At 44.7% G+C, this 26,701-nt stretch overlaps 1 protein-coding gene across 6 annotated transcripts in view; it reads right to left on the bottom strand.

The window, feature by feature from the left end:
• FRMD1 (FERM domain containing 1) overlaps nucleotides 1-17,001 on the bottom strand; it is a 40,787-nt gene extending 23,786 nt beyond the window's left edge. For 2 of the 6 annotated variants that reach the window (XM_048298940.1, XM_048298945.1), the window contains exons 1-3: nucleotides 16,894-17,001; nucleotides 6,667-6,831; nucleotides 1,825-1,915 (exon numbers count right to left, since the gene is read on the bottom strand). In XM_048298940.1, the coding sequence (XP_048154897.1) occupies nucleotides 1,825-1,915; nucleotides 6,667-6,762 (187 nt within the window). In that variant the 5' untranslated portion in view covers nucleotides 6,763-6,831; nucleotides 16,894-17,001. Of the gene's footprint in view, nucleotides 1-1,824; nucleotides 1,916-6,666; nucleotides 6,832-10,361; nucleotides 10,397-10,797; nucleotides 10,849-15,707; nucleotides 15,798-16,893 lie in introns of all 6 variants that reach the window. The other 4 variants (XM_048298942.1, XM_048298944.1, XM_048298941.1 and 1 more) reach the window with 4 other exon arrangements.
• Between the last annotated feature and the right edge of the window lie 9,700 nt (nucleotides 17,002-26,701).

The following is a 26,701-nucleotide window of genomic DNA, read 5'->3' as shown; positions in this document are numbered from 1 at the left end:
CTTCCCTTTCTTGAGGTGAAAGCTTGTTGTGAAGTCAAAAATCCCTGAGAAGCAGGCAGTGCCTTAAAGGCTACTTCCAAATGCCAGACACAGAGTGCTACATTTGCAATAGAAGGGAGACCTCAGCTACCACAGGCAGCAACAGAGATGATCACCAGTCTGTTGACCAAAACAAGGCAGAGGAGAAATCAAGTTGTGGAACAGAAAAAGTATTTCCTTTCAGGAAAGTGAACAACCAACCCCCCAAACAAAAAAAAAAGAGATGTTAGTTCAGGCTGCTGGACTCCTGTAACTCTTTTCCTTGACTTTTTAGAGCTTTCTGGAAGAATTAGCTGCTCTAAAAAAGAAGAATCTTTGTGAAGTGAGAAGACTGTTTTCCACTTAAAGATGTGGACAATATACTCTAAAGTCCAGTCAGAACAGCTTTACTATGCTCTTTGGGATGCAGTGGTTACAATGCATTTCCAACAGGTTGAAAGGCATCTGCCACAACAGGGTATTTTGGGACTAGAACCCCTGTGCTTGACAGGGTCAAAGAAACTGCTTTACAGAAAAGGTGTGAGGAAAGGAAAAAGCAGGGTATGGAAAATACTTGTGAAGGGAGAGAAAAGGGAAAGAAGTATGAGAAGAACAGGAGAAGAATTAAAAAAAAAAAATAGGAATGAAATTGCCCTGTCTTCCAGGAGAGGAAAGGGGCTCCAATTTCAGCCAAGATGTCCTGCAAGTGGAATAGGCAAAACCTGGTGTTAAAAAATGTCACAAAGGGGAGGACTCAGAAACATAGATGATTTGTAAAAAAAGTTAAGAGCATTCAGGTCTTCCTCACATTAAAAAAAATTGTGCTGGTTTATAGCACAGGTATATCAGGTTTAAGGAATCTCTCTTATGGAGATCAAAAGCTTATGTTCCTCTCAGTTTGAATGCTGCACTCAGAAAAAGCAGTTCTTACAGAATGAGAGCATAAAGGAAATGAGACAAACTTAGAAAAATACCCTTATTTTATCCCACATATTTATAAAGAAGCAAAATAAATCTTCTTTAGAAGGACTTACAAAAGACTACTGTAATTTCAATGAAATTTCTAGAATTGCAGTAGTAAATAACACACTTGAGAAAGTTTTTGGAGAAGAGAGAAGTCTTTCAGTGCTTTTGGAAATGTGGGGAGGCAAGATAAACAAGACAACAGATTCATTTCTAATTACTAGGAGTTGGGGGGTGGGAGGGAATGCCAATGCTCACACCATACCAGAAATGTGATCTCTCATATCAATTTGCTGCTTTAACACCATTTCCTGGCCAAAGCTAAGCCATAGGACCAAGCAAACTGGACTTTAATTCATGGACTAAGAAATTTTGTATTTCCCATATGATATTTCAAAACCCAGTGTGTCCCACACATGCATTCAGTCCCTTACACCTCCCCACTGCCACATTATTCATGTGTGACTTCAGAAGTAACACTTTCAGCTCCAAGGTCCTTTTAAAATCCACCTCCTGTTCAATACCTGTAGTTTTGAATACAGTAACAAATATGTTGACTAGCAACTCCCACTACAGGAGAGAAAGCAAGCCCCACAAAGAGGTGGAATCTAAGAACAGAGGTGGAGAAAAAAAGCCCCCCCCTTTACTCAATTTGTCTGCCCACATACCAAAGATCAAAAGAGCTCTGGGAAGGCTCTGCATAATCTACATACTTTGTGACCTTATTACAATCAAATTCCCCCCGCAGGCACAGCCACTGTGTATATATGCACACACTGTAAATACACAAGCGGGTCTGTGGATGTTTGCCAAGTCACTTGCTCGTGCATTGAGTTTGCTTACTTTTAACAATGCTGAGGCCAAAGAAGTGAGGCTCTTTAATCTTCACTAAATCACAAACTTGCTGAAAGAGCTCCTGTCCAGTGGCTTTGACCTGAAAGACACAACCAATCCAACGTTACAGATGGCTCACACACCTGGGTGGAGCAACTCTTTTTTATGTAGGCCAATACATTTTTGGGTACTAAAGCAAAATACCCAAACACAACCACACCAGAGAACATGCTTTGTTTTCAGTATTATTGCTATTATCACAATATAATAATCATTACTAATTACAGAAATGAAAATACTGCCTTCTTGCAGATTTTTTTTTGAGAGGTTAAGAGAAAAAAAACCCACCAAACCCAAAAGTTTTCATTCAGAAGAACCAGGAACAAAAGTACCCAAACAAACACAAGACTCTGAGCAGCTCGCAGGTTAGAGATGTGGTTGCTCTGTACCCCTCACAGAAGAGCTTGTGTTCTGTCTCCTGCTGACTTCTAGTTACACAGCCATTAACATCTTCATCTTCAGCAGCTGTCACCAAGAGCCTGTAAGCCCTTGCCTGTTTCCCTGCACACTGAGACCTCCCAATACCCCTGTGTTCTGTAATGCACAGGCTCTCCCAGAAGGACCATGGTTCTGGTTAACTGCAAGTGCAGACCTGGATGTGTACTGTGATTGGAAGAGTCCTCCACTAAGTGTCCCCCCATTCCTAGCCTCATTTCCCCCTGTCCCCCTGCACCATCCCAGGAGTACTGACAGACAAACCACAGGCATGAAGGGAAACCCCTCAGCCCACAGAGGCACAGGGGAAGCAGTTCAGAGAAAGAGCAGATGGGGAGAACAGAATGGCACTGACACAGACAACCTCAGCTCAGGCCAGGGTGCAGCCAATTGCAGCTGCAAAATGGGCCAGGACCTTGGAATTTCATTACCCCACTGCTGGATGATGCGGATTAGCAGTGCCTGGAAGGGTACAGTGCAGTGCTATCTACCGAGCAACAAAGATGACAGGGCAGAAGTTGACTGCTTAACTCTCCTACAAACCAATCACCATCCTAATTTTTCAAGCTCTTTTAGTGTAGGTATGCCACACACCCCAGAAACTGGCTTGCACTCCCCTCCCTGCCCCAGGATGTACCATGTCACTAGACATGGACAATGGGAAACAGGAGGTCATTTAAGTACTCATTTTCTTCTACTTGACAAGGCACCACTAGCCAGATACTCCGTACTGTTTTATCAGGAGCTTTGAAGCCTGCACTACACCAATGCAAACACGTGTAAGCTTTGAGCAGGGAGGAGGTAGTGCACAGTTCTGATAAGACCCAAACCCACATCTGGATCATATTATGAGTCTCCGTGTGAGACTGCACCTGTCTCACACCTAAATGCAGTGTTTGCTCAGACACCAAGAACACACATTTGGAAGGTAAAGTTTGGCACAGAGCAGTCCCCTTTGCCAAAGATGCAAGCTCTGAGCATGTCCTCCTACCTGGGAAGGATTTGCTAAGAAAGATGTGACCTATCTCTAGCCATAATGGTTATGGGCATACAAGAGCCACTGGCAGCACAGGACCCCCTGTAAATGCTACACAATGAGATGAATTTTCTAAGTGGCAAGCTTTCCTACCTAAGGGAAGAAAAACCTGCTTTGAGGTACTTAATTCTAGGGAACTGAGCACTTCAAGTGACAGTTTCGTGGCATTCAGCTCTGAACAGTGGTTGAAGCAGATTTCTTGCATAGCAGGTATGTGACTACCACCTTGTCCTTTCTCCTCTTGGCACTTCCCTTTTGTATCAAGTTCTACTCCCAGCCTTAAAGGCTATGCAATACCAATTACATTTGCAATTGCTGTTCCCTCCTCCTACTTTCCCCTCTGCTCAAAGCAACCAATACTTCCCTTTGCATTTTTCATCTGTGCGCTTCTCTTTGGACTTTCCTCCCTATGCATATGGTTCCTGTGCCAAGATTGATCCCAGAAATGCTATGACTCATTCCTTTCACTGATACACAGCTTTGCCCCATGTCAGGCTCAGGGCTTCTGTGCACGTGAAATTTAGTCCAAAGTGAAATCAAGTGGAACTTTACAGAAGGTAACTGCTACTCCAAGGTCATTCTGTGCACAGATACTCGTGTGCATTAGTTACCTATGTCTATTTTTCTTGGCACATATGCTTTGAAACATCAGCTCTCCTGTTCACAGGACAACTGAAAGACTTCAGACCTATGCTTTCCATTCACCAACACACAGGACCTCACCAGACTTCCTCCACTCCAAAAATTTCTCCCACTTTACCTTGCCCTCCTCAGGGCAGCTGGTGAGCTGCAGCACCCACTAGTTCCCCTCACTGCTCTGCTTCTCCTCATGTTCAGAGTTGGTCCCAAGAAGGCAGTTTTACTCCTCACTATCCCCCCAAATTCATTGTACATTCAGAAAGGTAGACATCGAAGTTAATTAAGAGATACTCGATTGTGGGGGAAGAGAATTTAAAATGGCTCCTGCTCTTCTCTCTTCAACAGCACTATTTGTGAAGGGTGTAAGACAAATCCATTTTAAAGGACAGGCTTCAAATCTATATGTGACCACATAAAACACATATAGGTAAACTCTTATCTGGAAGGGTGGAATTTATATGGGAGGGGGGAGGGAGGAATTACCTGCATAAACACTGTGCTTATCATGGGAAGGATCTATAATTCATTCTGCTGGAAAGATAACCATCCCTACCTACCTCACTGAGCTGCAAGCTTGTTTAGTATTTGCATTCCACACTGAAGAGGTTAAAAGGCTTTGGAAATCTTTAGTAGTGGCATTATTATCCTAATAAATGCACAAAAGTATCATCTGTGGTTGTGGTAATTACATTTGGGTTCTACCAACTTCACTAGAAAATTGCCTTGATGTTTCTTTAAAAAAGAAAGATCTCTCCAGCTATGAAATCTTAATTTTTGTTGCTATTTTGAATAAATGTTGTGGTAAAGTCAAAAGCCAAATGAAAAGCTGTTTCTGGTGACGTGCCCAGCTGTAACAGGCCATGTTTCACTCTCTATGCAATTAGGACACAACTGTGTGTTGAGGTCTCATGTTTTGGCCCAGGCAGCTATTCCCTTTCAGACGCAGGCATCTCCAAGTACATACTTTCCCAACGTCCCAGACACAAAAGAAAGGGGCATCAAAAATGACAAGGGTGAATGTCTTTAAAATGAATACAAAGAGGTGTTGTGGAGGATTCCTCTGCAGCACAACATGGTGATGCACAAGGCACCCCAGCTCTTTGGAGGGGCATCAGGCTGGGACAGGACAGGGGAACAGGAGGGGACACAGCACTTTTCCTCTGTCCCTGTCAGGGGTCAATGCAAAAGACCATTTCTTATGCTTATTAAATATTTTGGAGGTTTTAAAAGAGACATGCAGATGTAGCATTTAGAAACCTGGTTTAGTGGTGGACTTGGCAGTGTCATGTTTACGGCTGGACTCGATCTTTCTCACCCCAAATTTATTTTACAATAAACTGCAGGTTTTTGTGATATACCGGAGCATGAACCATTGGTGAAGGAACAGCTGTGTGCTCTGTTCAGGCACAGGCAGCGAGGAGCAGTGACAGCCCTGCTGGTGCACTGCCCTCCTGCATGCCAGCCTGCACCTTCCCCATGGCTGGCAGCTCCGCTATGTCCCATCTTTAGCCTCCCTGATAAGAGCTATAAGAAGGTGAGATTTAGGGTCAGCTGCAACAGACCATTACCCAGGCCTGTACACCTGCTGCCAAGAACTTAATTGAATCATCGTTTTCTGCCTTGCACAAAAGCCAGCAGATTGCAAAAGCCTTCTGGGGCAGTGGATGGGCTGGGTTTGAACCAGTAACCTAGAAGCAGAGCATCCCAGATTTTGCTCTTAAAGCTTTATTCCATCCAGCCCTTGGGGCTGTTTCAGTTAAGGACACTACACTTACACACAGCAGGTAGGAAAATTCCGGCATGGATTTTGAAGATTAACACGCATAGTTTCAAAAGCCACCATTTCAATCAAGTACTTAAAATAACAGTTCACCTCAACTGTCTTCTCCCCCTCCTCATCCCAAAGCGGGGGAAAAAACCTACCCAAAACAAAGCCAAATCTCCCCAGCCCACACATGAGTGCACGCACACGCTCACAAGAGAGCACTTATCTTTGAGACTTGCTTGTCCTCTGAGCGCCAAGTGCCTCTTGTCAGCTCAGTTTCTCACAAGTTCAAGGAGCAGCCGGCGCTGCACAAAGAAGCACCGTGCTGTGCAGACACCGTGCCACCCTGGGCTGCCAGCTGAGCCGGCCCTTCTGTCACTCGTGCACACTTTGAGGCATTCAAGGCAGCAATTGAAGAAATGAAGCGACTTACCTCGATTTTTTTAATGTGTACAAGTATTCAAGAGGAGGGAAAAACCCCACCCTCAATGGCTGTTTGCCTTAGACTCTTTGAAGGGATCTGCAGGCTATCAAAACCAGGGATAGCTGGATTCTTTACAAGAGTAAACGGTCACGTGTTGGGTACACTTGCTAACTACTCAAGGTATTTCAGGTTCAATTTTTTAAAAATGCTGGATTATTATGAGCAGCAAAACCACTCAGAGTTAATAATAAGTAAATAACAGAAAAAGAGCAGAGGAGACCCCCATCCTACAACACAGCCATAACTTTTAATGAACTCTGTGAATGAGTTGAAGCTGCCCAACTAGAAAACGGAGCACCAATTACCCTAAGCTGGCTAATAGCCTTTCGGTCAGCAGACCAGCACCAGGCTTTTGGGAGAACAATGGGAACTAACAAAACTGAACTGTGGCTTCGATGCAGCGACCTCCCGGCCTCTCTCCCGGCCACTCACCCCGACGGCCAGGCTGAGCTGCTCACGGGTGGGCAGGAAGACGCAGACGCTCCGGACCTCTGGCTGCATCCTGCCTGCCAGCAGTGCCCTGCTCATGGTGGGCAGCTCCGCAGGGGCTGGGGTCTCCTCTCCAGATGGGTGTCAGGCTCCCTTCATCCCATGTACCTGTTGAAAAGGCAAGAGCATCAGTGCCGTGCTTCTGTTGGCACTGGGAGCAGCTCACAGCATGCATGCAATGAGATGTTTAAAAACAAAACCACTCCCAACAGTCATCCATTTTCCAGGGACAGTCAGTGTTTCCACCAGCATCACAGCACAAACCAGGCAGCATCAAGCTTTTAAACAGCTTGAAAGTCCCAGGAGAGTGCCATAAAGCAATGAAGGCTCCCTGGAATAACAAACCAGACCCAAGGTTTCCAGACTCATATAAGTGATAAGGCAGGTGGCACCTTGGGCCACTGCCTGAAAACACTCATGACATAGGGGAGTGCCCCATCCTTCAGCCAGGGACCTCACTCTCTCCCAAAGCAGAGATTTCAATGGGCTGTCAGCAGGCACATGTCAGCGCAGCGAACTTCATCTATGCTGTCCTCCCCCTCACTCCATCCCTACTCCCTGGGAAACCACCGCCTGAAATCCTCTACACCTCAACTCAAAGGAGGACGTGGAACACAACACTCACAAGGCTGAGCCGCTGTATAACACCTTTTGTGAGGCAAGCACTGCCAACCTCCTCTCTCAAGGACTGAGCCTAGGCTGCACTAGCAACTTCCAGGTGAAGTTCAGATATTAACAGAAATAAGGGATGAGTTTTCTTTGCAGCCAAACACACAGTAGCCAACATCATCTTCACTTTACAGCTAGGTTAGACAGTTTCCTCAGCAACTTGTTCCATTTTGTGTACAGTCCTCTCCTCTCCAATGCTCTCAGCATTCCTCTCAAGGAAGTATCCTGTGGCACCTGATGAATCCTTCAGGAAGGGGAGAGGCTCCTTGAGGGTGGGTTAGGTATCAATGCCTGCAGAGACCAACCACGGGGTCCACTCCATCCCCATACAAGATTTGATGCAAGTCAACCCCCAGCTGCCCTGAGCAAAGGGGCTGACTCCCACCAGCAACACCGGGGTGCTCACCACCAGCACAGCAACAGAGGTGCTGCTGGCTGATGCCTGCCCCCAAAGTCCCCACACACCCCAGCACAGCGGCAGACCCCAGCAAAGGCAGCCCCACGCACTGGCTCTGGCAGTGCCACCCTCTCCCACCACCCATAGCCCAGTCCACTTTCAGGGGACAGGCTGTGAAGGGAGCCATGGGCTTTTCCTTCACCCTGCACAATGGATAAAAGATGAGGCATCGGCAGCAGGGAAGCAGGCCATGTTATGCTAACACACATACACATATATGCATGTACATGTGTGCATGTGATTACAGGTAAGTTTAAGAAGCATTTTTTGTTTAAAGTCATGTTTGTCCTGGTTCAGGAGAAAATTATGACTGAATCAAATTCTTGTTTGGGAAATGGGAAAAGCAAACTATCATACAGAGTATAGCAAGCGAAACTTAGATTTATCCCTCTCCCTTCAACTCTGTACTCAAGTTATCAATTATTTTTTAAACTATTTTTTTAAAGCAAATACAAGATAGATCCAGGAGTGTCCTTTTGCAAATATAGAAGCTGTTCCATGCACCTCCTTCCCTGAACCATCATGTACAATTCTTCTTAATAAAGCAATTTTTGATTCAAATTATGTAGAGAATTCCTTATAAGATAGAAATACACAAAAAAATGCAGACAAGGAGGTTATTAAAGTATTTTTTTCAGAACAAGTATTTAGTTTAACAAGACCTAGGAATTTTAAAAAGATTGCTCTAAATTAAAAGCAAGTGAGAAAAACACATTTGACTTTCTGGACAGGTGAAAGCTGCTATTAACTGAAATATTAAGAGGAAAATTCTGATTTATCTTCTCTTATTGATATAATTATTCTGACATGCTCTCTTAGGCTCTGGACTACACACTATTAATAGCTGTATATAAATTACAGATGTCTGCAGAATGACTTGAGGGCAACAGGTCACCACTATTACTGCCAGCTGATGTAATTCGTGCCATAAACTTTATCAGCAGCATAAAGACCTCGGAGTATGAACTTTTCAACATAAGGAGGTTTATCTTAATTGTCAAACGGCTGCACTGGCCAGTACACGTTCTCTCTCACAAGGGGATACCACAGCCAGTGAAGATGTTCGTGGGGCTCAAAACAGAACTGAAAACAGGACAAAAAAGTGACCATAAAAAAAACCCAAACACATGCACACAGATTCCTTTAGACAGCTGAAGAAACTGACTCCCACTTCCCCACAGCCTCTATAACAAAAAGCTTCAGGAAAGTTCTTTCCCACACCTGCTTTTTCCATTTGAATTTTTAAGAGAACAGCTGTGGACCCCCAGAACAGAGAAGTGAGAAAGGCAGGAGAGAAGGTGTTTTTCTTCTTATGATTCAAAACAAATGAGCTTGTGGACCTTCCCAAGACAGGTAAGGGGTTAAAGAAAAAATGTCCTTAGTCTGAATGGGGAGGTCAAACACAAGCCCAGCTCAACCTTCTCTTCTTCAGAGGTATGCTAGGATGTGATAAAACATCATGAATCATTAACTTGCTAGCAATGCATATTTACACCTTTTTTTTAAAAAGTTGTGAGTCAAGAGTAACTGCCCAATGAAAACAAGTGACCAGAAGGAATGCTCTTACTTAAACATACACAATTTCAGACTGCCCATATGCCATCCTTTTGTTTACCATAGATTCCAACCTCTTAACCTCAATTAAACCATAAAAGCTCCAGCAAATGCACTGCAGATGAATTAATAAAAGCTGAAGTCAATAATCAGCCTCTGGGACATCCTACAGGTTGCTTGTTTTTATTGTGTTGCTTTTTTAAACTAACATCACTTCATGTTTTAGCCCCTGCAGAAGGGCATTTTGAGATGTAATTGCTTGGTCAAAGGCCCAGCAAGTCTATCAATTAAAACAGTCAAAGCCACTATTTATTTGTATTCTTCTGGTATCAGACAGAGGCTTATTAGTGCCCAGAGTGGTGGCACAGCTTATTTAGGAGTGTTTATTTTACCTAAACACACATGCAGAGGGTCTTTGGAAAACATGCCTGTCATTAACTTCAAGCCTTCTCTCACTCAGCAGCTTAAACGTGGTCATAAAAACTCAATTAAATCTTCCCCTCCTCTCTCCACAGAGCCTCAAGTTGCCTCCCAGCACAGGGCCAGAATCTCAGCACTTGCTGGGTCAAAGCAGGAATGGATGAGGTTTGCCCCAGCAAGGCAGATAAGAGCAGCAGAGCCCTCCATAGGAGGAAGAAGAGGAGTTGAATGAGAAGGAAGGACCCTGTTTGCTTCAGGTATCAGCAGGATGGCTCACTAAAATACCTCACACCCCCATATACCCAACGACACAAGGATGTCCTGCCACCACAATTTGGGGCCATGACACCGTCAGCCTGTCTGGAAGAAGGTCTCATCCAGACAGCATGTGGGTTCATATAATGAATGCCACTGTATTTTACACACTAGTTCATAGCACCACAGCAAATTGGGTCCTAATTCTCATTTCAGCCTCTAGGTACAGCCACAACCACATCTCAAGGGGATAAAGGGAATAGATGAACGAGCCATAACTTACCAACTCAGAGTAGCAAAGCACAACAAAGTTCTCATCTATCAAAAAAAAAGCACAAACACCTGAAAACAGGCTTTTTAAGGTTTATTACAGTAAAACATCTGCCTTTGCTAGAGCTGATATAGAATGAGCACTGAGCATCTTCCTGATGAAACCTTACCACAGTGGCCCTACGGCCTCTCAGAAAAAATTGTCCAGAAACATTAAGACTCTTCTTAATATTTTCCAGACATCATCCAGAGATGTCTTAGGCTTCTAAGAACACCAGACTCTTAGGCTGCAGTTTCACAAACAGCTTAAGCAGCTTTAATTAAGGCAGTCCTGCAGCAAGACAGACAGGCAACTGCCTGGAAACAAATCTGCCTTTGGCAGCAACCCACACTTGGGCTGCCTTGTACTCATGATGAAACACAGTCATAAAACTGAAAACCCCCCTCACCTTCCAGGTATTTTGTCCCCTCAGACGCACACTGTAGGGCACCAGTACTATCTGCAAAAGAGAGTAAGAAAGAGCCTGAGCAAGTAAAAGCTGTCGTGATAGCATGCAAAAGCCTTTCTCAGCAATTTAAAAAAAACTCTACCCACCTCCTTTGACTAACCCCTGTGATGATGAAAATTTCTCTGAGAAGATGCATCAACCAGGAAGGAGCAGAAACAAAGTTACTTGTCAGGGCAGAAAACAAGACTGAAGCTAAATAGTTTTATGTCATGGCTGTAAGATGATGTCAAATGTGCCACCTGTGACCAGCAGTCAGGACAACTAGGTCACATCCTGCAGCAAATTCCCAGAAGCACATTGACTTTTCAAATGTGTCTACCTCAGCACCATTCCAGGACTAGCTCAACACAACCAAGGGCAAAGATGCCACAAGGAGCTAAGGTACCAAATTTGGTATCCACACACTGCTTTTGGGGTAAAATACACACCTGTCTTCAAAAACTGAGCACTACTTAGTAGGAAATCCCTATTCAAAGCCGTTGAACAAGGAATACCAAAACACCCCCCAGTCACTTGGGTGATCTGAAGAACTGGATTCCAGAACCAGTGCAGCTTGGCTGTGGACAGGTGCAACACTGACAGCAGAGACAACTGGCTTCAGCCTACAGAAGTGGTAGATACAACTGCAGCAGGCCTTCTGCATCTGGTCAGGTCTGACCACAGTCCTCTCACAGGGGAGGCATGTGGGCCTGGCTCCCACCTTTCCTTTAGGATTTTCAAGAGGTGCAATGCAAGATGCCTTCAAAAACTCCAAGGCTGTGAACCCAAGCAGATGTGACAAATGGAGAAATCACTGAGCATTGGTCTTAGATACCAACATCGTTTTTTCTTTTTGTACAAGCAGCACTCCTTGGTGACACTGAGCTTTAACAATAGCAAGGAAAATGCTTTCTCACTAGTCTTCATTGCAGGATTAGATGCAGCTCTTAGTTAGGCATGACTGCTCACGCCCCCCCCCTTTGTGCTACAAAGTCTTCCTGCCCCACATCAAGCAGCACAAGCAAGCTCTAGAACAGGAAGCGTGCTCTGGTGCTTGTAACTCTTCTGGTCTGCACCCCCCAAAATGTGGCTGCTGTGCTTAGGAAGAAGGGATCTCTCAAAATTCCATGGACACCCATCCCCAACCTGGGACCATGCTGCTATGCTACTGTCTGTAGGCTGCCCTAGCCCTTAAACTCAAAGACAGGCACAGCTCTCCTAACCCAGGGATGGTGGCATTCTCTTGCAGCCAAATAAAAGTGACTCATGTTTTTGGGTGCACTACCTAGCCCTCAAGGAGAGGAAAAAATGCTTAACAAAGGACAGAGCACCAAAGGAGTTGCTCCTGCAGCGCATGGAAGCACAAGGGCAGGGCAGTGGTTGCAGGACCATGCAGGGTACCTGCCACGCTTCCATCCACCTCTCCCATGGGATGAAAAAAGCTCCCCAGAAGTTTACTCCCTTTGAGGACAGCACAACATGAAGCACTTTATGAACTTAATATTCACCTGAAACCAAAACTGAGTCCAGGAGGTCTTTGAAAGAAATAGACAATGAGTATTAAAGGCTTCAGGCAAAAAGCGACAAATTAGGATCTCAGAGGGATTATGTTTTTCCATCTCTTCCAAGTGATGGAAAATGGCTTTGAATTTTTGTACACAAAAACATGCAGACTTTTAAAACACATTATTTTATCAGAAGCACATGCAAAACTTAGTAATGTACATGTTTTAAAGAACACCCAAACAATAAAGTCTGCATCTAGGGCATGCAATTCCTTTCCAGCATGTTTTTTTTCCTGGGAAATCAAACAATCTTGTTGTGGCAAGATCAATGGATCAACTGATCCTTCCTTTTCACTGACTGGTAAAAGTAGTAGTATGTACCCTATTGCATCCCTCTACCAAGATGTAGTTTCTCATTGCAATGAATTTCTTTACTCCTGCATAATCTACTAATGGACTTGTTTATTCAATACCAATCACTTTTAAGTATTCCTCATACTTCATACAGCAAGCACATTAATTAAAGACTAAGTGGCAATTTAAGGTATCAATTGGCCTAGGCAACTGAAGAAGCAAAAGAAAGAACCAGCAAAACATGGGATTGGGCATGAGACAGCCTCAGTATCCATTACGTCTCACAAAGAGCAGCTGCAAAGGAAGCCTGCTCAGAAATGCCAAGCTCCATTTTCTCAGCTGGATCTCCAAGACACATCACATGACATCTTGCAAATGTTAAGATAAGTGAATTTCTGGAATAGCCATTCAGCCACAGCAACCTTACCACCCCTCAAACACACGGACATGTCTCTTTTCAGATGGACCCTTAGGAAATCTCATTTATGGGCATACATACACACAGCCAGGAGAGCAGTGAAGACAATGCCGGTCCAGGACCTCAGTGTGAAGAACAACAACAAAAATACTTCAATTTAGCACTCCAGTGCCATGTAGTGCAATCTTTAGTAAAGACCATTCATCTTTTCTATCTATGGGAAACAGGAGAGGCAAAGTACAGGCAGCAATTTCTTTGCAATAAGGGAAAGTGAGGCTTCCTTCACAGCCATTGCAACTGTCAGGAAACTTAGGAAGAGCAGGGAGGGCAACAGAAAGACCTGGTTTCTTGACTGGCAAAAGAAAAGCACTTTCCTACGTACAGATTGCAAATGCACGACACCTCCTGACCCAGAAGCCTATCAGTTAATTCTCCAACTGGAAACATATTCCATTTTTAGTCTACCAAGGCTATAAACAGGATTTCTCCCAAGGGGATCTATTATACTCTTGCCTCAAGCACAACAGATGAGAGATACTCTTCTACAAGCCTGTCTTTGCACAAGTTGTTTTACAGGGATAGTATTTTTGACTTGAGCTAGGCTGGACTGATTTGGTATGTATCCCTAAGACTCCAGAAGTACTTTGCAGAGCTGTCCAAAATTTTCTTCATTTCTATTCTCACCAAGATCTTGTAACAGTTATAGAAGCAGCAGACTATGAAGTCTTTATTAAACAAATAAATAAAGAGCAAAGCACAATTGTAATTTCACAAGCAATACCTTGAGTAGCAGGACAAATAAGGAAACATGCTTTTTTTAAACAATGTAACAAATTCTTCTGAGTAGTAATAGCTTTGCTGCCAGCAATAACCAGGTTAAAAAAATTAAATTGGCTCGCTTCCCCTGAGGAAGGGGAAAGTCCACTGCTGATCTCATTGCATCTGAATCACTATCTAAATATTCAGACCAACTAGGCACCTTCGCATCAGTTTGCTTCTAACTTTTTCCCCCCTCAAGTGTACGGCTAGTCTTGAACATATTCCGAGCAGAGAGGAGTGCTGATTTATGTGAAGTGGACAAAAAGAATAGATAAAACTGCACCTGGAACATAGCTTGCCTCTTTACAAGTGTGAAAATGCCAATCTGCCAATACCTTGATAAAATTAACACAAACAGCAAGGTCTTTATGATTAGATGCAGTTTCAGAGACTGCACACTGTCAGACATCAGCAAAGCAATGGGGAAATGGGAAGACACAGACAAAACCAGAAAGAAAACAAAAAAAACCCCAGCCTTACAGAGTGCTGCATTTTTGAGGTGATGCAGAATTGTGCAAAAAGAGGAAATAGAGGGGAAAAAAAAGAAAAAGCAAACATAAGAAATTGTTAAAGAACAAGCAAATCATCTTCTCCTGCAATTCTCCAGGGAGGAGCTCCTCCTTGTCAAAGGATTTTGTTTGGGCCAAGCCCACCGTTTGTCTGTGCTCAGTTACTAACCACGCACTACGAATTAAGGTACCACTGCTTAACATCACTAAGATAATCAAGCAGCAGCGCAGGAACACAGGACTTTCTGCAAGAAAAGAAGTGTAACCCTGGAGCATAGTAAGCATGCAAGTCATTTACATTATCCCACATTGGAGGAACTGTGGGGCAACGACTTTACTACAAAAGCCAACTGATAGAGAGCTAATCACTGGATTCATATGCTTTTTACCTGCAGTGTTGGGAACAGAAAAGTGCTGTAGCTTTAAAGTGCTATCAGCTTTGATTAAAAAAAAACAAAAAACCAACCCAAACTCTAACAAAAAAAAAAACCCCACACAAATTCACCCATAAAAATGGCCCTCACCTGCTGTCTAAAAACTTCTATCAAAAAAAAGACTTACAAGAGAAAACCACATGTGTATCCAAATATTTTTGGTGTCACAGGTGTTTATCCCATTTTATCAAGTTTGTTTAAAAATCCAGCTAACAACAACAAAAATTCTAAGAGGAAAACAAACTGTCCAAAAAGCACAGACAGTATTTTTTTGGTAAACCACTGCAAAGATTCACTACAACTCATGTTCTTCAATAGCATTGTGTAGACTTATTTTTGTCTTTTTTTGTTTCCTCCCCTCTTTTCTTCCTTAAGGTGATCTCTGCAAGAGGAACACAACCCCTGCCTGCCTTTTGGATTCCATTTTTTTCTGATATGGCACTTCTCATCTGAAGCCAAAACACAGGCTACTTCACAGACTCCCATCATCACCAGTGCTGAAACCAGAACACTTTGATTAAGAGTGTTTAATTGTACAACAATTAAATGGGAGGGATAAACAACAGTGAAGCGAAGGCATTCTGTTGTCATTCCAAGTTTTCCAGGAACAAAATAAAAATTAAAAAAGCTAAACAAATTAATGGGTCACCAATGTCCAAACAGTTGTGGTTTCCTGGTTTGGGTTTTTAAAAACATTTCTGAAATATTTATTGCCAGGGCCCAGGCATCACAGCAGTACTCTGAAGAAGGGACAAGGTTCAGACAGTGTGCTAGTTTTCTGGTGTGGTGGAAAAACACAGATGTGCATTTTAAATGCCACAGGGGAGTTAACCTGAGAGCCTGTCACTGCCGAACAGCAGGGGAAACATCTCTCGATGCAGACGATGACGACTTCTCAGCACAGGAAACCCAAAGCCTTTCCCTGTAAATCGTTACCAAAAAAGAATTCCAAGAGGTGGAGAAACAACGAGGTATGGAGACTTTTTCCCTTCTGACGCCCACCCCTTGTCCCGCGCACACACCTGCTGGGACACTCTCCTCCTTCCCCGTCCCGCCCCGAACGGGTGCATCAAGTCCCTCACGGCTGTCAGACCACCCAGACCAGCCCCACGAGATGCCTCCAGCCCCTCGCCCCCGAGGCTGCCCCACGGAGGAGGCCGCCCAAGTGCTGCACCACAGCGGGGGGGGACCCGCGGGGCCGTGTCCCCGTCACTCTCCCTCGGCACCTGCGAGGCAGGTGGCAGCCAACCGAGCACCAGCTGGGACGCGTCCCACACTCGCGCCATCGTACGGCCCCACGGGAGCTCGCTGGGACACGGCCAGCCGCCTCGGGTGTCTCCCGTCGCTCAGCCGGTGTATTGCTGATCCCGCCCCAGCGTCATCCCATCATCCAGCACCGGCAAGACCCACCGGCAGCGCCCGGTCCACGACACCGAGGGACAGATAAGTTACCACGACTCCAGGCTGCTCCAGAGTCCCGCTCGCTCCTGTCCCCAGCCTGTGCCTGCCCGCTCCCGCTGCCTCCGTCCGGGAGGAGCAGCAGCCACGAGTGCCCAGGGACACCCGCGGCGGTGGCTCTGACGGGAAAGCCCCTTGATAGCGTGACACAGCCGGAGATCGCTCCGGGCGAAGCTCGCACCGCCCATCCAGCCACAAAGTTGTAAATATACTTTCACAGCGGCTGCCGCGCGGTGGGACCGACCGCCGCAGCACGGAGCCTCTCCCGGCTCAGCGGGCAGCGCACCCCCGTCCCAGCGCCCTCGCCCCGCGGGTCTCTCCGCTCGCAGCGCCGGCCGCAGCAGCACCGCGCCCAGGGGCTCCGCCGGCACCGCTCCCCACGGCCGCTCCCGCCCCGCACCCGGGACCCGTCCCCCTCGTCTTTGTCCCCCGGCAGCTCAGCGGGACCGCGCCCGCCCCCCTCTCCCCCCCCCCACCGCTGCTGCGGGGGTCCCGGGGGGACGCGGGAGCCCTGGGACACCCCCTCGCCGCTGTCCCGACAGCGGAGCCCGCGGACTCACCGCGGGATGACCCTGGCCGCGGAGCTCCGCCGCCCTCTCCGGTGCAGCATCCAGCGCCCACCGAGACAGCGGGGCAGGCAGCGGGCGCACGCCGGAGCCCTGGAGGAGGACCGGCGGTGGGGCGGGGCCAGGCGGGGCGGCACACGGGGAGGGGGAGCGGCGGGGGCGGGACGGACGGGCGGGGTGTGCCGGGGAGGCTGAGGGGGGGCCGCTCTGCGTGCAGTGGCGAGGGGCTGCTGGGGGGCAGCGGGGCGATTTTGTTCTCGGAGGGTACTCAGTGCACCGTACTGGCAGCAGTGAAGTTTGCGTAGGGGAAACTGCAATTAAGAGTGACCACAGCAAGTCACTGTAACTCGGTCCGGGTGGCTGGGCGGTGCTGTCAGGGGGAGACGGCACAAATCGTAAAGCGGTGCAGTGTAAGAGTCGGGATCGGATCTGGGAACTCCGCGCCTGGAGTTTCAGGCGCTGGGAGCCACAGTGCATGGGAAGAAGGTGGTGTGCTGCACGCATGGCATAAACCTTCTTGTTTCTCTCCCTCTTCTGTATATAATCTGCTATAAATCTATAATCTGCTTTCTAATGTAGTAATTTTCTGAAAGAAGGCTGACATAATTTCAAGTTCTGTTGTGTTGCTCCCTCACGAGTAGGTTGTTGCTCAATTTCCCCACCTATTCAGTTGCATGTGAAGATGCAGCCAGCATGGGAGCTGGGCAGGAGAGCAGGTGGGAAGGCTTTTGCACAGTATTGCACAACTCCATAGCAAAAAAATTGAGATTTTCTCGGGAGGAACCACAAGAGTAAGTCCGACTGCTGGTCTGACATGGCCACCTGACAGGGTGAGGGAAGCAGGGCACCAGGTCACCTGCACTTCCAGGTTTTAAGCTTGCATTTGAGGTTGGACATGAGACTGGCTAAAATCTCAGCCTTGCTGGCATGGATAATAAAGAGGACAGCTTACTTTTGCCTCTTCCCAGCTGGACTGTAACAGTGAGGCTGCTCTGTGAGCACAGGGTGCATCTTATCCCACAGCAGTCTTCTGACAGAAAATATTGGTGTCTTACTCATTATCTGAGCAAATGGGCAGGCACCTCATTTCAGGGATGGTTCCAGGGATGTGTGTCCTAGATGAACAGAGGCAACTGCCAATGGCCAAGGTGAAGTTTTTCATGGCTTGTGCTTTTATTAAGCCAAGACTGATCCATGTAGTTGCCCTCTCAGCACACCAGCCGTTTCTAATGCTATTCTGAGATGCCTAATGCGTGGTTTCACGGGCAGCTGAGTTGGCATGACATCTTCCTTCTGTCCATAGAAGCACGTCACACTGTCCATTTTTATTCCTTACCATTTTCTGTCTCCTTCACTCCCTTTGCTCATGGCTGTAGTACCTTCCTTAAACCAGCACTGGAGCATTTCAGATTGCTAAACTGGTCAATCTCACTAAATGGACAGAAAACCCCAGATTTTTTTTTTGCTGGAAGAGTGGTCTGTTGTGTCGGTGGATTAGATTGTCTCATGGAGTGGTCCAGCCGGTGCTGGAGTCAGCATCTTGTAACATAACCTACACTTCCTCACTTATTTTCCGGCATGGGTTGCAGATTGAATGCAAGGGCACAGAACTAAAGTGTAGGCTCTGTTGTTGAACCTGTTCTTAGTTAATCTGCCCTGTATCATGCATAAAGCCTGCAGTGGAGCCAGCGCAGTAGTCTGGTCACAGTAGGATTTTCTGTCATGCTCTGACAGATAGTGGAGAACTTGAAATGTTTGCAAACAGCTCTGAACAGTTGCTGCGTACGTCCGGGTTTTGATCATTTGAAAAAGAAAATGTTACAGTAGCTTACAAACTCATGGCTCCAGTTTTGGTGACAGGGTGCTTTATCTATCACGAGAGGGAAGCACCATGTGTAGGCTATTGAGACAGGAGTGTGCTCTGTGGCGCACCACCTTAACCTGCTCTCCTCATCATTTGCACTAGAATCCTTAAGGCTATTTACTCTGTGTTTCCTTCACACAGAAGGGGAGTAGGAGAGTAAGAAAAGTGTGGCTCATGTGCAGGTGATGTTCCCAATGTAGCCGTGATCATAATGGAATATAGTACAGAATGTCAGGTACGATTTCCTTAATTGGAAGTATAGTAATTATCTCACATAGCTGGTCTTCTAGGATTGTGTGTCACCCTAGAGAAAACAAGCTGCATTTTGAGAAACATCAGAACTGCAGGAAAATTGAGATAGTGTCAGCCTGTTTGTTTTTGAAGGAGACATCAAAGTGCTGGAGACTGAAGATATCTGTGTTCCAAGGAAATACCGCTGCAAGTTTTCAAAGCATCAACTCCAGCTCTCCTTCTTGCAGTGCTGATAAGCAGTTTCATCCAGCTTGCTCTGTAAAGTGGAAGCTGGAGAGGGGGATTTGTGGGTTGGTTCTTAAAAGCCGGTGTCTTCAGAAAAAAGAGCAGCTTTTGTAAGCCGATGTCTCATGCAGAGTCATGTTGGAGTCAGAGGGACCCCATGCAAAAATAAAAGTTTGCATAAGCAGATGTCTTTACTCACGGTCTTGTCTGCATTGCATGTAGACAAAGAGATCTTCTAGTGCAAAAGGGAAAGCTGTGGCTTGCCTTGTCTGTCTTGGAAAAAATATCCCTTTCCTTTTCTTATAATAATTACTGCAATGTGTGTAGGAGATAATTTTGTTGCTACAATTTATTGTCTAGTTCACAAACAGCACCTCAGCTTGGAGAGAAATGGGTTGCTTGTAGAGTTTAAAAACAAAAGGAGTTTTCACTAATGATGTTGGGGAGCTGAAGCTGGCTTCAAGCTGTTCAAGTCATGAGAGGATGACTCAGAAGTCAGAAATTTGAGGCATTCCTATGTCTAGCATTTAATCAACAGGCAAAGCGTTGGGAGGTAAGCAGAGGGAATCAATGGCAAATCAAAGAAGAATAGGTCAGCTATTCATTAGAGAACGGATTGATCTCAGGGATATTAAGAGAAAGGAGGGCATGAAATGAATCCTAAAGAAAAGTTTGAGCTAACTGTGTCTGCAGCTAGCTGGCAGTCAGGGAGCCTTAAAAAAATTATTTGACTGTCTTGCATGAAAGACTATTTGCAGAACTGCATTCTCAGAGTCAGATTTAATCAGCTGCACACAGAGGCTTTCCAGCCATAGTGCAGCTCTTGCAGGAATAATAATTATTTTGTGTATTTTTCATTATGTATACAGTCATCATAAGTATTACACATGAAATTATAATAATCTGCTTTCTGTTAGCATACATGCTGAAGCAAAATCATATTTGGTGATGTTTTCAGTGCATGTTAGAGCTTGATTTTGCTTGCCTTATTCCTAGAAAATCATCAATAGCTTCAGTGGGACTATTAATCATCCTATGGCTTTCATGATTAACATGTTGCAAAATCAGGCTTAATTTTGAGCTCTGGGCTAGGGAATTTTTTTTTTTACACGTGAAATATCAAATTTATCTAAAATAGTACGTAAACAGTAAAAATAAAGTCTCAGTGTGGCTTATCTGCTAGTAACAGTATTGGTTATGTTATTGATAATAATTAGTCATTATACCAAAAGCCGTGTACAAGGTATAGATATAATTGGTGAGGTTTAAGACACCAGTTTACAATAAATAAAAGTCAAATGCTGTTGTGCTGATCATTGACCACATTACGCTGCAAGTGAGGCCAAGGTACAGGCCTGGAGCCATAAACTGCTTGTGGGCACTTGAAGGATGGCTCCTGTGCCAGGCATGTGCCATGTGACTGCTGAGGACATGGGAGATTTTACTTCATAGCCTGTTGTCTCTGGAGCCATATATGTCACTGCGTACTGTATCTTTGATCCCAGAGGATCCTGATGTACTTCTTCAATAAGTTTTTCATTTGACATTTCAACAGAGACACCTTCAGGTAGTAAGGGAACAGCTGCATTATGTTGCTCTGTCAGCAATCTTTGGAAACCAGGTGGGGAATTTGGGTAGGGAGAATGGGCTCATAAATCAAATTTGGCCCTAGAGCACAGAGGCTGTAACTTTTACCCTTGGCAGCGTCTCTGTGGGACCATATTTACTAAAATGGTCACAAGCCACATTTTATTCTAAAGAGAAACAGAGTCTTTCAGTAACACTAAATCATTTAACATCATTATAGGCTTATGAATTTATTCTAACTCTGACCAAATTCCCAGGGCCCTTGGTTTCAAGATTTCCTAACCCAAGCTCTAATCAAGCCCAAACCTGCATTCATTACACAGCCTCCTGAGAACCCAGCTGGTGGTGGCACGGCCACTGGCCATGAGGAGTTTGTCACGTTCTCTCTGACAGGACCCGTCTGATGTATCTTTGCCTATACAGGTACTCTGGCAAGTTGGTATCTGCAGCTAAATACACATAAAGGGCATAAGCTGCTGGTACGAATTCCTTTCTGGGGACAGGAGTTGTCTACTGATTTCACCATACACTGGAATTCAAACTGTGAAGTTTTGGTTACTTTCAGATGACTTTGAAACCATGCCAGAGCTGTTAAATCCCTGCCCAGGGTTTCACATGTCTCTGCTAGGCTTCCATCACAACGCTAAAGTAATTTCATGTCCTCAGCATGGCAAACGTATACACACATTGTCATTCACTGCTTAATAAAGAATTCTTTCCAACTGCCTGTTCCCTGCAAGTTTTCCTCTCTCAGCCCCTAAAGACAGCAATCCTGCCAAAGCCATACCTTGCAAAGGAGTAAATGGCTTCTGCCATCTCTGAACGTGGGTTTCACAATCTCTTTTCTCTTCATTTTACTTCCTTTCATCTATGTGCTTTGATTTTTTTTTTTGATTAGAATTATGGTCTGTAATATTGTTTTCCTATTTTTAACTTTTTCTCTTTAGCTGACTTATATATTCTTGGTCCAAAAGGAAGAATAACACTGCTAGATGATGGGGAAGGGTGGATTGTTTTTACATAAACTAATAAAATTTGGAAATATTTGGAAGAATATTGCATGGTTAAGCTTTTTTCTAGTATCAAATTGAGATTTTCTTCTTTTTTTTAATCTGTATTTCTCTGTTCTTCCCTAGATCTAATAATAGAAATGTCTGCAATTATGAAGTGTTAGAGTATTAATAAAAAAGCAGTAGTGTCAGGAAAGATCCATCTAGAAAGGCAGTAGAGCCAGGAAAGAGTATTCTACAAAACCACAGATTTTTTTTCATGCCCAAAGCATCACCCTTTCCTCCTTTTTGAAAATCCTGTTTGTGTTCCCTCTGATCCCCACCCCCCAGCAAACTGGGAAGTGGAAGAAATGTAATCTTGGCTGCTGGGGTCCTGTCTGCAGCCTCCTGCCTGGGGAGCACCTTGCGCCGCCACACAAAGGAGAGCTGGTGTTTCTGGAGGGGGAATGGGGAGGGGGCTGGAGTGCATGGGGAGGGAAACGTGCCTGGGAGCAGCTCCACCAGCTCCAAAATCCTACGTGCAGGAAACAATTGGCTGAACAGAGGCCACGGCTTGCAAATGCCCTGGCAGTCCTCTCTCTACCTTCTGCTACCAGGCAGCGCTGCAGATTCCCCTGCCTTGGGAAATCTTGTGCCTAGATAAGAAAATACTGGGGGAAAAAAATGGAGAGAAAGCCAAAAATAAGCATACAATCCTGCAAGTTTAAGGGAAGGAAAGGGATGCCTTTATGTGCTGTGTCATCCTGCTTAAATGAGAAATGGGGGATGAAAGGAGAAAAGGGGCACATTTAGGCTGAAAATTTCCATGAAGTAATGGCACTAAGATGATTTGAATTACCCACAGGATGAATTTAGCCTGACGTGTAAAATCTATTTCTACCATTATCACTGCTAACCTAAGCCTATTCACAGATAATTACAGTCAAGTGCTTACCGTGCTCTTGCTCATCTGTTTTTCCCTCCTGCCCATTTAGTAAATGCATCAGTTATGTATTAACACTGGTATGCTGTGTCACAGCAACAAGAGCTTTGAAATTAGGCAGCAGGAGCAGAATATAATATGAGAGGAAGAACCAGTGAAATCTGTAAGCAAAGGGAAAAATGTTAATTAGAAGTCAGTTATGTTCTAGCAAATTAAGATCTTGGAATGCAATAATTTGAATTTACAACAACATCTATGCAAATGGAGGTCAAATGTGGTAAGTTTGGCTAAAGTGCGGTTCCAATTCTTGCATTACTTGGGGCAAAACAGAAAGAAAAGTCATTTCCTCTACCTGACTGAAATGCTGTTGAAATTCACGAGAAATTATCTTCTGCTGTGCAGTGTGAATCTCCTGCACAGACAGAGTATTTGTTCCATAAATATTCTTCTCTTCACCGTGTTCTGGATAAAATTACTAATGTGTACGTCCTGTCTGCTTTCCTCCTCATCACATTACCTGGCACTGAGTAAGGAGTATAAATGAATTCCCAGCTCCTGTGCAAAGCCAAGAGATGACTGGGAAGAGTGCTATGATATCTGTCCATACAGGAGGTGACATTAGGAAAAGTGCCTGCAGTATGGGATTTATTCCACCCAGAGAGTACACTTTTAAATATATTAGTAAAAGAGGCATCTAGTTCTCCCCTCGTGCCCGATAAATTCCTTCTGAGTGATTGGGTGGGTACCCAAGGGTGGAGTTAGTCAGGATTTGCTCTTGCCTCTGAAAATGGGAGTCAGGTTTGAAGGTGCTTCACAAGCTCCATGCAGCCCCCATTTTTCTTACAGATACGGGTCTGCCCCTACCCTTCACAGCAGCACCACTCTGGTCAGAGGCTTGCTTACCTGTCATAAGAGCTCCTGCCCATTTTAGTATTTTTCTTGTTTCTGGAGGGGGTGGTGGTTCCTTTAGTGCCTGAACAAAACTATTTACCTGGAACTGAGTGTTTCAACCTGTCATTCTTCAGGAAGAAATGTCTTCTTCCTGAAAAGAAACAGAGCTGATATGAAAGCTTATATCAAGAAATAATAATCACATTTCATCGAACTTCAGTTTTAGAGGTGGCCTGGAGTGTTAAAAAGTCTGCTGCAACTCACCTCATTAAAGTATTTCTCTATTGAAAGCTGTTTCATCACATTATAAACATTTCATCAAGTTACAAAAACAACTTAAGTATCTTATAAGTATAAAAAGTCTTGAACACTGAAACCCCCTTGTAAATAAAGAATGTGGCTGTGAAATATAATCCCTGGTGGGATTGGTTTCTGTCCTCTAGAAAGGACATTACTTTGAGACAGGCAAAAAAAAAGTAAAAGCTGGAGATGATGGCTGGTAAGTGGAGGAAAGGCAAAAGTAATAAAAAATGTACACACAGGGGCTGCTAATCTGCAGTGACTGTAAGCATGTCTCAGTGACTTCAGTTCTGAATAAATCATGCTATCTATACCAAGGTTATCTCCTTTTGTCATCATACATCAAGTAAAGATGAGAAACACAAGTCAGCCTGGTTCACTTAAAGTTACTTCCAAAATGTATTCAAAGTCCATAAAGGGTAGGAAATGTTCCCTAATTCTTTGTATGCATCAGTTATGTCCCATGAACACTGTTACCATTATTGATTTTTTCAATGTTTTATTTCAAGGTTGAGGACTGGGATTTGGGGGTTTGTATGACTGGTTTTTTTTCCATGGGGAAGATATCCACAGTCTCTTGGAAATGATCCCATACAGGAGTCCTACATTTTAAAAATAGCTGGTTCTATTCCTTCCATTAAAATGACAGAAGAAATACTCGTCTCAGTAACAGTAAAAGCAACTTTTAGAGCTACCCCTTGCCATCCCCAGTGGTAAAGCTGAGCTCTAGAGAGGGAAGTCCTGCTGGTACTGAAGAGAGTTCCTTGGGGGTGGGTCTCATTCTCAGGGGGTGCAGTGGGCTCTGGACACTGCCACAAACATAGCACTTGGTTATGTAGATTTGATCAAGCTGCTGAAAGAGAGCTTTTCTGCAGAGGTCAAAGCACTTTAACCAAGCATCTTATGCTGTAGTATCTTCCTTTTCAGTCCACTGAGAAATTTCATATTAAGGTACATAGAACTTTATAACGCCCATCCCATATTCCTTTCAGTTGTTTGACTTCTTTTTAGGTGAAAAATATACTCTTTCATCAGTTTTTGTGTTGAAAAGAATGATAAGAAAATTAGAAATAGGTAGGTAATTTCCAATCACCATGCATGTGCCAGTTACATGGCTGTCTGTGCTCATCAGCTTTTTTTGGTTTTTACTTACCCTACTGTGACTCTGCAGGGGTAAAAATAAGTAGCGTAAGTACTTTTAAGTAAATAGAGATACCTTTGTCATGCTTTCAGTCACATGCCAGGTATAGAAAGACAGTCCAGCGTCCCTGGACTGACAAGTGTAAGGTCATTTCAGATATCTACACCATTTTTGCTATCTAGCTGCTCTCTCCCCTGCAAGTTCACCTCTCTGAAACAGAAAATAGTATTCCCAAAAGTATTTGAACTCGATCTCTTCCTTTTACTTCATCCATAAACATCCAGGTGTGTGCATCCAGGCCTGTCCTCCATTTCAAAGGAGGGGAGCATCATTGGCACTGATGCACCGGGGATGCCCATGGTAAAGATTGGTCTTCTGAGTGCCCACAAAGAACCTGAAAGGAGGGATGTCATGACCTGCTGAGGAGGCAAACAGAGCATGGCTCATAGCTGACTGTGTCACTGCCTTGTGGTCTAAGCTCCTGGGTGGCAAGGGGCAAATTTCTGCTCTCTGTGTTCCTAATTTATGATAGGGTTTCAGGTTACAGCTAAACTGGCCATTCCAGCCAAAAGGAATGTTCTGCCCCTCTTGCTCTCTCTGCCTTCTTCTGCTGCTTCTTTGGAGTGCACCCTAGTGATGGTCCATTGGATTGGTCCATTTGCCCTACCCTAGAAAAACTGACTTACTTTTATAATTCTGTGGCGAATTGAAGAACATTGCTCCAAAAAGTTACAGGGAGGAATGGCAGGGACTGCAGCTGGAATTGCTGCAGGGACAAACAGCCTTTTCAGTCGAAACCCACTGCTTAATAGGGTTTACTGAAATGTCAAATGGCACCTCACACTCAGAAAGAAAAGGCCTAAATCTTAAAATTTCATGCTTTCTAGATCTGATGTGAAGCAGAAGAATGGGGGTGGATAGCTGCGGTAGCTGCAACTGGGAGGTAGTCTATCCATGTTTCTAACAGAGAAGCTACTTAGCAGAGGGAGTTCTCCAACTTTTCATACCGTGCCTCTTCTCTTCTGGAAGAGATTGGGGCTTCATATATACCTGCTTTTCGCAGTGTACATTGTCTTCCCCTAGTCCTGGATGGGGCACATCAGCCAGTTTAAGAAAGAGAAAAACCCCTATCTCTGACTGGCCATGGAGGGCCCCTCTCTCTTCTGTGGCTATACAGATCATCTCACCTAAAATTAGGCAGCATAAATAGCTCTCAGTAGGCCAGGTCTGCATAGGCACCTGACAATGATTTGAATGAATTTGGGCATGTAAATAAGACCTCAGTTGTCTGGACTTTTAAGTATTTGATTGCACCGCTAGCAAAGAAAATTTGGAATTTCTTGGTTAATTGTAGGTGGGATGAGAGAGAGGTTTGGATAGTAAACACTGTCTGTGACACCTTTTGGGGGCTAGAAGCTTGCCCAAGTCCAAGAAGATATGATGAGCCATGTATACATTTGGGTCCAACTTGGGTCTGTAAATAACACTTGCAGATGTTTGCAAGGACTTGATCTACAGAATTCCCCCTAAGTGGGACACAAGTCTTCATGAGAACAGGTGTATTCCCTTACTGAAATTGTCAGTAACTGGTTGTTCATTCTAATTTACTA

Source organism: Corvus hawaiiensis, chromosome 3 (genome assembly GCF_020740725.1).
Source record: "Corvus hawaiiensis isolate bCorHaw1 chromosome 3, bCorHaw1.pri.cur, whole genome shotgun sequence".
NCBI classification, from domain to species: Eukaryota; Metazoa; Chordata; class Aves; order Passeriformes; family Corvidae; genus Corvus; species Corvus hawaiiensis.
This window is presented reverse-complemented; position numbering and strand designations above follow the sequence as displayed.